Consider the following 9,889-nt stretch of genomic DNA (forward strand, 5'->3'; position numbering starts at 1 on the left):
AGAAGAGTGAAATGAAATCAACAAGTTGTACAACCGCTTAATCATGGTATCCCGTTCGCACCCCGCCCAGCTATTAATGCATCCAGCTCGTCCTTTGCCCTGCGATAGTTGTCCTGCGCCTCACGTTCACGACGGCTGACAAAGGCCAGTTCCTCGCGCAGGGACTCGAGACGTCTGTTGATAGCAACGTCCTCGGAGATGGCCAGCGTCTTGAAGCCGCTGAGCGCGATGCGCGCCTTTTCCAGCGCCTCGGCCGCGTCGCCCGTCTTGTCCTTGAGCATCTTTTGGCGCTTCTGGTAGCCGCCGAGGTGGAGGCTCAGCTTCTTTTCGAGCTTGGCGCCCTGTTCGGCCAGCGACATGATGGAGTCCTCGCAAACCTGCAAGTGGTTAGAGTTTGTTCCGGAAAAAAAAAGAGCAAATACGGGTATACGTACGTGGAACGAGGCTCTGATGGCGCTCTGTTGCTGGTCCTCGTCGGCGTCTGCGTAGCAGCCGAGACCAAGTAGGGTGTCATCGGCGGCACGACCGGCAAAGGCGGCCTGAATGCTCTCAAAGCTTGGCAACTTCTTCGTCTCAGACATGATGAGAAGACGCGCATCGGCCAGCGCGTCATCGTCAATGTAGACGAGTGGCTTGACCGCTCCCTTGAGCTGTGATCCGGGTAGAGGGAACTGGGTAGCGTCATTGGCTATCAGAGCTGCTGCTTCCTGCGCAATAAGCGACTCGGCTTCGCTTTCCAGACTGCTGGCGTATTTTGTCAAAGCCGAGACATCAACTACCAGTGCTCGCGGAAGGTCGCGTTGCATGACTTGCGTCCTGCGTCGTCGCTCTAGCTCGTCAATGGCTGCCTGGCGTTCCCGTGCCCGACGGTCCCGGTCCGCAGCATCTTCTTGTCTTTCTTCAGCGGTCATGGCCTCAGCTTGCTCTTCGGGCAGCTCCAGCTCAAACTCCATGTCCTTTGGCTTGGGCAGCGCTGCGAGGCCGGAGCGAAGCTCGTTGCGGATGGCTAGCTCTCGGTTTCGGATGTCTCGTGGTGTCGCCGAGACTGCCGACATGGCGCCATCACGGTTCAGCGCAAATGTATCGCGAGGGGTCCTCATTGGTGTTTGGCCGGGGCGGCCAGGAGTTGCGCCGACACCATTGGCTGTAAGAGGGGTAGCCATTGGGTTGGGGGTCGCTGTCGTCTGTTTTCTGGGAGCAATACCGTCAAATCCAGTCGAGCTCGCCCCTTCGTGCAGGGGAGTGTTCTCTCCGCCAAGAAGGGCAGATTTGGTCTCGTTTAACGCTCGGATATTTCGGATTTCGTTGGCGATATGATCCTCCTGCTCGGGCGCTCTGGGTGTGCGGATTGGTGTTTCACTATTGAGTGTAGAGTATGTGTTGACAAAGCCGCGGGTGGCGTCATTTTCGCTCTGTCTCGCCCTGGTGTTGGCAGCCTCACCGATCTTGCCCATCTTGACGATCTCCTCGAGTTCGCCTTCGCTGACCTGCGGCGCAGGCAGATTTAGCGCCCGTCGTTTGCTGAGCTGCTCGGCCTCTCGTATCTTTTGCATTTGACCGGCTTTGATGGCGGCCTTTTGTGTATCCGATTGGCTCTCCTTGTCGCCTTTTCGCTTCTTCCTCTCACCCTCGTCAGCGTCGTCGCCTTTGCGCTTGCCTGCGAGCTGCTTTTGGGGATCAAAAGCCTTTAGCTGTGCCTCGTTGAGCGTCTTCTCGTCGGTTGTATCATAGAAGCCTGGAACCGCCTTCTTCTCAAATGGGATATCTGCGTTGTAATCCATTTCGCCCTTCTTGCGCGTCGTAACCTTGATATTGATACCGGCCGTTTTGAGCTCGCGTCTCTTTTGCAGGGTTGCCATGCGTCGTGACTCTTCTTGTTGGCGCTCTCGGGCCTTTCGCTTGGCCTTTTTACCTTGGGTGTTGGCAAGACGGGCTCTGGCCTCGCTCAACATCTCCTTTTCGTCCTCGTCGAGATCAATGGTGTCGGGTCGAGCAGGTTTAGACTCGGGATCGGGGTCCAGCTCGCCAGGTCGCAATCTCCGGACATCGTCAGCACTGGGTGCCTGGGTTTCGCCGCCGTCGGGGCCCATCAGCCCGAGGCTGGATGATTCGCGGGCTTCGGCCTCGTCCAGCAGCTTTTGGTAACGTTCGAGACATTGGTTGGCAGTGCGCCCGACAATGGGAGCAATGGTGCGCCACTGTGTGGGCATAATCTTGGCAAGATGCAGTAGCTTTTCATCTTCGTCCTTGCTCCATTCAATCTTCTTGATGCTAGGGTCGAGCCACTCGTTCCAACGAGCCTTGCACTGCTTGGGGGTCTTGCGCGCGAGCAGCGAAGACACGCGCGCCCATTGGTTGAGGCCATATTTGGAGACGGAGGCTTTGAGGATTTCATCCTCGATGTTGGTCCACACGCCACCCTTGACGACAGGCATGGTGGCGGCTGTGATGAATTAGAGATGCCTGGATGGTCGCCTGGGTGGGCAGGTCGCTTGTCGCGCCGGACAGAAAATATCAAGATGGAGCTGGCGCGCAGAGTTGAGAGTTGCTGAGTCATCGGGTACGTACCGCTCGCTGTGATGGTACCTGACAGCTGGCATGCAGACGTGCTTCACCTGCTTGCGTGAGGGATGTACCATTATAAATTCCATATTGAAAGAGCGCTGAATTTTATTCATTTATTTGTAACGTGTTTGGGCATGGGACTTTTGCGTGCATTTTTAGGGCCGGTGGGTGGTGTGTACAGAACGCTCATTGTCCTTTCGTACGTTGATTGAGTGATTGGGCAAAGACATGTCAAAGCCTAGGTAGTTTGACGGTATTAATTCACCCCTGTGAAGCAGTAGGGATATAAATGCAGCTATTGAAAGAGTGGCTGTTCTTGTCTGATTTGAAACCCCCAGCATTGATAACATGCAAAGTGTGGTGGCCTAGGTAGGCCCACGTAAGCATAGAGTGGTGCATGAGCTCAACGTGTTGGCAACTGCCGAAGGTCGAGGATAATATGAGGAAATATAACCGGTGCGTTGTCACTTTCTAATCACCAGAGTATCGCGTCATAGATGGCGACCATCAGGGCGGCGAAGACGGGTAGTCGATGGGGCGCCGAGGGGGTACGGCAACCGACATGGCCGTGCCGGATGCAGGTTGCGGAGTTTGGCGAGTTTGGGGAAGACGAAGCCGACGCAACGGCGAGGTCCGTACACATGACAGGGCACACACACACAGCATCCCAAGCATGCGTCTCGAGGCCCGAGTGCATGGACAGACGGTGGGATTAGTTAGCAGACCAAGCCGGTACCTTGCCTTACCTGGGCTGCTCTAGGGGGGTCAGGCCAATCAGCGGGCGACAAGGCAATCTTATAGGGCGCTAGCGAAGCTCTTATAGCGCATTCTAGGTACAGGCCCACACACACCTGGAAGTTTGGAACACAGGCTGTCAAGCTCACACAGCGCTGTGGCAGCAAAAGACAGCCACTAAGAGCACTAAAATGTCCTCTGCATCCACCAAATCGCCCCCTCCTGTCAAACAAGTCCGCCGCATCATGATACGCCTAGGCCGCGGTTCCGTCTCCCGGCCGGCTTCTCCGTCGTCCTAACGGTAGTCCTCGTCCGCCCATCCAACGCCTTTTCTTTGTCCTTTCCATATCCATGTATTTTTCTCCCAGCTTATTCGCATCGCCATTTCATCAGTCTGCCATGACTGCGTTTAATGGCTGATTGCGCGGTCCTGCTAACGAATACAAATCCACTGTTCCACTATCGCTTCCGAATCCAGGTCCGCGGCCAGCCTCACGACCAACAGACTCCGACTGCCGCACCCCCCTCCATACGTGGTACAGAAATTTCGCCGGTAGCACACTCGTACGAAGCCCGCCAAGTACACGTCGCCGCCGGTCATGGTGCAGCGAAATGGCGCCGCCGTTCGGTCCGCCGCCGTTGCAAACGGCCATGTCGCCAGAGACGCCGACGAGACGTCCCGGCTCCTCCCCAATGGGCCCGACGAAGAATACGACAAGCCGGTATGGGACGGCTTGACCGAGTTTGAGCACCTGCCCTTTTGGCGCCGGCCTTCCATCTTCTGGCTGATGGGCCCCTACGCCATCTTCACCCTCGCCTTTGGCGGCGTCATTGTCCCCAAAGTCACCCTGTGAGTATCCGGACCTGGTTACCTGCCATGTTTCCCATTCGTCGAGAGTAAATCGCCCCCAGGCTGACCCGTGGCGCCCCAGCATCCTCGACCTCGTCTGCAACAAGCACTTTGCCGACAAGGCCGCCGCCGACCCCTCGTTCCACGCGTCGCCCGTGCTCGGCGCCGACAACCCGCAGTGCAACGACCCGGCCGTGCAGCGCAAGGTGGCCGAGTTCATGCTCGTCATGAACCTGCTGACGGGCACGCTCAGTGCCATCAGCGCGCCCAAGCTCGGCAAGCTGTCGGACCGCTTCGGCCGCCGCCGCCTGCTCGCCGTCGCCTCGGTCGGCGGCATCCTCGCCGAGGTCGTCACCATCGTCGCCGCCAAGTTTCCCGCCGCCGTCGACTATCGCTGGCTCGTGCTCGGCGCCTTCTTCGACGGCCTCACCGGCTCCTTCACCAGCGGCAGCATCCTCGGCCAGGCCTACGTCAGCGACTGCACCCCGCCCTCGAAGCGCGCCGTCTACATGGGCTACCTCCACGCCTGCCTCTTCACCGGCATCGCCCTCGGCCCCCTGCTCGCCGGCTACTTCATCAAGGTCACCGGCAGCGTCCTGACCCTCTTCTACGTCGTGCTCGTCTGCCACGCCACCTTTGCCACCTTTGTCGGCTTCGTCGTGCCCGAGTCGCTGTCGGCCCGCCGCCAGCGGATTGCGCGCGACAAGCACAGCAAGGAAAGGGAGTCGCGCGCGCAGAGCGCCCAGCCGTGGCTCTCGACCCTCCGCAACAGCCACCCCTTTGAGCCGCTGGCCATTCTCTGGCCGACCGGCCCTGGCACGTCGCCGAGGCTGCGCATCAACCTGATTGCCCTGGCCGTCACCGACGCCGTCATCATGGGCTCCATGATTTCCATCGGCGCCGTCGTCATCCTCTACACAAAGTACATGTTCGACTGGGACACGTTTGAGATATCCATGTTCGTGTCCGGTCTCTCCTCGATCCGCGTCATTGTGCTGCTCGGCGTCTTTCCCCTTGTCAACTACTGGTTCCGCGTCCGGCCGCGCCGCCGCCGTGAGCGCGAGACCGGCCTGGCGTACGTCGAGAAGACGAGCGGCGCCGACAATGTGGACATTTGGACCCTACGCGCCGCGCTGCTTTCCGACACCTTGGGCGCCATCGGCTACTCACTGGCACACAGCCAGCCACTCTTTGTCGTCAGCGGCATGATTACGGCAGTAGGCGGCCTCGGCAGCGCCACCATCCAGTCCGCCATCACCAAGCACGTCCCGCCGTCCTCGGTCGGCCAGGTTCTCGGCGCCGTCGGCATGCTCAATGCGCTCGCCCGTGTTGTTGGCCCGGTTCTTTTCAACGGCATTTATGCCATGTCTGTCAAAACCTTTCCGCAGGCCGTCTTTGTTATGCTTCTCGCTCTCTTTAGCGTCGGACTGCTTGCTACTCTTGTTGTGCGCCCGCATGGTACGTCTTCTTCTTAGTAAACAGAAATCTCATGATGACGAATTGGCCTTCTAACTCGAGTATAGTTGTCTGGGAACATGAAAACGAGGCGCCCGAAGCTGTTGCTGACGAGACGCCCGAGGCTGGGACTTTGGCGCTCGAGACCGAACCGCTCATCCGCTGAGCCAAGAGCACCCTTCCCAGACTAATATTTACTACTATCGTCATATGATTTTCTACTTGTTGCCATATCTATGGACGTAGTTTCTTTTGGGGAATACCTTCATTTCATTTTCAGACATTGTCACAGGCGTTATTGCAGTATCGGATTGGCAATTGTGTTTTAGCATAGAATTGGGACGCATCATACTTCATAGAAGGTCGGAAATACGAACAACGACGATAAAAATATTTCAATTACAACTAAAACCGATCATTTGCTAGCATTGATGCCTGGCTAGGTATTCGTACAAGCTTGGTAGTTTGTAGATGTATGCCTCATGTGGGTCTCTCAATTGAGAGCTCCCAACCCTTGCGGCACTTGGTGCTGAGCCATCTTTCAACTCTGGCGACTCCTCATCTATCCATCAAGCTCCGCACGGTAATTGCGCTGAGCATGATCCTCCGTCTCGTTTCACGCCAGCCGAGACCATTTACCGCGCCAAAAATATCGGCATCGTTCACAACACAGCGGTTCAACATGTCGACCAACGCCGAGATCAAGTTTGGCCCATTCCCAATCACCAAACAGGTACGCTCCTGTCCCTTTACCGTCTTGCCCATCGTGCCCATCATACCCATATCTTACGCCTCGGAAGTTTTACCTTGTACTCACGCACGCCGTTCACCAGGTGTTTTTAAAGACGCAGCACAGCTTTGGCGTCGTCAATCTCAAGCCCATCCTGCCCGGCCACGTCCTCGTCTGCCCGCTGCGGCCGCACCGGCGCCTCACGGACCTCTCGGCGGCCGAGACGGCGGACCTGTTCGAGACCGTGCAGCGCGTGCAGCGCATGTTGGCTCGCGTGTACTTCAAGACGGACCGCCCCGAGGACGGGGGCAGCTTCACCGTCGCGGTGCAGGACGGGCCCGAGTCCGGCCAGACGGTGCCGCACGTCCACGTCCACGTCATCCCGCGCGTCGCGGGCGACATGGGTGAGGGCGAGGCTGTGGATGAAATTTACGTCAAAATGGCATCCGAAGAGGCCAACGTCGGCGGCGCGCTGTGGGACGTCACGCGAAGACCGGAGCCGGGCGGTGGCATGCCCCGGGTGGAGGATGCCTGCCGCGAGCCGCGGGAGCCTGCGGATATGCATGCTGAGGCAAACATGTACAAGGAAGCCCTGGAACGCGTACAGTGATAAGATGAGTATTTTTTCTATCCATTTTACAGTATTTAGACCACGGCATCTGGGTTGCGTGGACCATTCCGTGTGGAGGCGAGTACTTCTCCGTCGTCGTTTTCTTATACCACTATTTGTAGCTCTCACGGGTTCCAGTTTATTACTTCCGTTCCCTAGATTGGCAAGTCTTTAGCAAAGCATTCCCCAGCACTCTAGCATTTTTCCTGGTAGGGATGTGACTTACACGCTAAGTTTTCTTGAGAGCGCCTGGAGTTTCTTATCACCATCGGCATCCTTCATCGCCTGGGCCAGTGCGCGGCTCCTCTCTTCGTCCATCTGCCGAGTTACTTCGTCGGCAGACGGAGGCAGTCTTTCATTCTCCAAGTCGACTTGCTGCGCCGCGTCAAAGCTTTGAATGGCATTCTTGATACCTTCAGCACCTAGCATGAGGGTTCCAGCGGGCAGGCGACCGCCAGATGCAGACTTGAGCTCCGAGACTCCCTCTGATTCCTGTCGCAATACCGTGAAGACGCGCGAAAGTCGACCAATGGCAAGAATCTTATTTTTGAGCGCTCGCTTCCTGAACTCGAGTGATTCGGTGTCATGAATGACAGGCGTGACAGCGCTGGGAGAAGACGAGCTTGTATCTTCAGTAAGTTCTTCGTCTGAGCTTATGCTTAGGATAGCAATCAACATGTCCATCATTTTCTCGCCCACGAACGGTAGCGACCATGAGAAGACATCCATAAAATTTGGGAGCCAAAAAGGATGAGCGGTATGGTTAAACTGGCGGATGTTGATAACGTTGTTCTCGTAGTTCAACACAGCCGCCTTGTTGTTATACATGTCGATATAGTTAGGAGCTGAGAACAGTGTAATGACGCTTGGAAAGCCAGTGTTATGGCTGGTGCGATACATGCGGTATCCAGCATCCTGTGCCTCGTGCGCTCGAATGACGGACAGGAGGTTGTTTCGATTTAAGAAGTCGCATACCGCATGGTAGGTGTAAAAATATGAGCACCCTCGGACGTCATTATGTCGAAAGAAGTGGTTGTTATCCTCTTCGCCAAAATCTTCACCAGGATCCGCCCAAAGCAGATCGGCCATCAAGCCGTGAGTGGGTGGTTCGCGGAAACGATCAAGCTACAGGTTCATGATGGATTAGAAATGCGATGTTTTGTTTCAAACAGTGTATGGCAACATACCTGTCGGAGGTCGTCCAGCGTCTGTAGCTCGGGGCTTAATCCGCCATGTATGCAGAGAAACTGCTTGTTGACGACAGCGGATAGCGGTAGATTGCAGAACGACTCAATACATGCATCGTAGATGGTGACGGAATATTTATGCTCGCACTCTTGTTTAAAGCTGAAATAGGCGGTCAAATGACGGCACTCGTGATTCCCCCGGAGTAGGAAAAAGGTGTTGGGATAGTGGATTTTCAGGGACCAAAGGTAAAAGACGCATTCGATGCTGAAAAAGCCACGGTCAACATAGTCGCCGAGGAAGAGATATCGCGTGATGGCTGGGTCGCCGCCAACTTCGAAGAGCTTAACAAGATCGTAGAATTGGCCGTGTACGTCGCCGCATATCGTCACGGGCGCCTCGATTTCCAGCAACGTGTTTTCGGCATGGAGCAGCTCAGAGCCAGTATTTATGATGAATAGCGCCTGCTCCTCGGTGAGTCGACCCTCGCGGAAGAGATGGTCTTTTAGGACCTTGAGGTTGGGCTTCGTGCGCGCCTCGTCTTGGTAGAACTGCTCGTCGGACAGAGGCTCCCAAGCCGGCGGTTGCACGTCTACGGAGATAGATGACCATCAGCTACTGGCTAGTTTGCGGGGGATACCGATATGGGCGGATAGGAAGCTGCCGTGGAGGGTGCGGCGGAGGGGTAGCATCTGCAGGGACGCATTCTAACCTTTGCAGAAGCGTTCCTTGGTGCTAACCTGAGTACCATCGTCCAGGGTATGCACGGAGAAGTCGATAGTGGGTAATGGTTTCTTGTGTTGGATGGCACGAATAGCATTGTCAACCTGCCTGGTGTCGGGCGATACGGAGACGGGAGGCGATGCGCCGATGCCGTCTTGACTGTCCATGTCCATAGATACTGATATGGATGATGCTATCGCGGGGATGGCAGCAGCTGTGGGCAGCTGGGGACGAATGGCAGTACTAACATTGTACTAGGGCAGCTGGCGGGGTAGTTACTGAGCTACTTGTAGCATGCGTGGTGTGGCTAGCAATGGCAGGTATCTCCCTACCTATCTACCTACCTACCTACGGGTACCAACGGCAAAGTGGGCACACGACAGTGGAGGGGTGCTCTAGAACTCGTGGCACTGTGGGCTTTACGTTGTTACGTTGCCCCTCTGCAGCCACAGCCGTCGGAGGTTCGAATGGTGGAGGCGAGGATGAGGCCCAGCAGGTATGCAAATTGGCCTATAAATTCGCCGCAGACTATACAGTCTATCCCCAGCAGCACTCGCACTGTATGCAGCTACACCGTAGAGGGTCCATTCAGCGTTGCGCTAGCGGGTCGGTCCCCTATGAGATAAGGTAAACAAATAATAACCAGGGAGGGGCAGTTGCAGAGGACGACAGAATAGCCGGAAGAATCATACGAGATGAGGCAATGAAGGCAAATGGATTTGTTTTTGGCCGTTAATAGGTGCTAGGTTGCACCATGCCGCACAGCTGCAGAGCTCATTCCTCGTACAGCATGGGACAGAGTAGCGGTGGCCTCGAGGGCGTGGCGCCAGGCAGGTGGCGCGGGGCGGCTTTCGGGCACGGGAGACGGTTTATCAGTGCCTGGGTGAGACAAAGCCGGGCCTATTACCTACAGCACTTGCAGACAGACTTGCCGATCTCCCGATGCTGTTACACGGAGGTGAGTAGCGATAGCATGATTCTATTGCTTGGGCCTCTGTATAGTTAGCAGATAGGTGCGAGAAATCCTGATGGGGAG

At 56.3% G+C, this 9,889-nt stretch overlaps 4 protein-coding genes across 4 annotated transcripts; 2 read left to right on the forward strand and 2 right to left on the reverse strand.

The window, feature by feature from the left end:
• Positions 1–41: 41 nt before the first annotated feature.
• Positions 42–2,639, reverse strand: CCM_04280 (pre-mRNA splicing factor CEF1; the record flags this gene model as incomplete). The annotated part of the gene is made up of 3 exons (XM_006669428.1): positions 42–377; positions 435–2,443; positions 2,507–2,639. The coding sequence occupies 3 exons, from the start codon at positions 2,637–2,639 to the stop codon at positions 42–44; spliced, it is 2,478 nt and encodes an 825-aa protein (XP_006669491.1).
• An 852-nt stretch (positions 2,640–3,491) lies between these two features.
• CCM_04281 (tetracycline-efflux transporter, putative) lies at positions 3,492–5,771 on the forward strand (the record flags this gene model as incomplete). The annotated part of the gene is made up of 4 exons (XM_006669429.1): positions 3,492–3,533; positions 3,858–4,150; positions 4,233–5,608; positions 5,674–5,771. 4 exons carry the CDS (start codon positions 3,492–3,494, stop codon positions 5,769–5,771), a joined length of 1,809 nt encoding a protein of 602 aa, XP_006669492.1.
• Positions 5,772–6,287: 516 nt separating this feature from the next.
• Positions 6,288–6,945, forward strand: CCM_04282 (Bis(5'-adenosyl)-triphosphatase; the record flags this gene model as incomplete). The annotated part of the gene is made up of 2 exons (XM_006669430.1): positions 6,288–6,338; positions 6,406–6,945. 2 exons carry the CDS (start codon positions 6,288–6,290, stop codon positions 6,943–6,945), a joined length of 591 nt encoding a protein of 196 aa, XP_006669493.1.
• Positions 6,946–7,167: 222 nt separating this feature from the next.
• CCM_04283 (serine/threonine-protein phosphatase 2B catalytic subunit) lies at positions 7,168–9,020 on the reverse strand (the record flags this gene model as incomplete). Its single annotated transcript, XM_006669431.1, has 3 exons — positions 7,168–8,070; positions 8,133–8,722; positions 8,843–9,020. 3 exons carry the CDS (start codon positions 9,018–9,020, stop codon positions 7,168–7,170), a joined length of 1,671 nt encoding a protein of 556 aa, XP_006669494.1.
• Positions 9,021–9,889: the final 869 nt, after the last annotated feature.

The sequence above is a fragment of the Cordyceps militaris genome (assembly GCF_000225605.1).
Source record: "Cordyceps militaris CM01 unplaced genomic scaffold CCM_S00003, whole genome shotgun sequence".
In the NCBI taxonomy this organism is placed as follows: domain Eukaryota; kingdom Fungi; phylum Ascomycota; class Sordariomycetes; order Hypocreales; family Cordycipitaceae; genus Cordyceps; species Cordyceps militaris.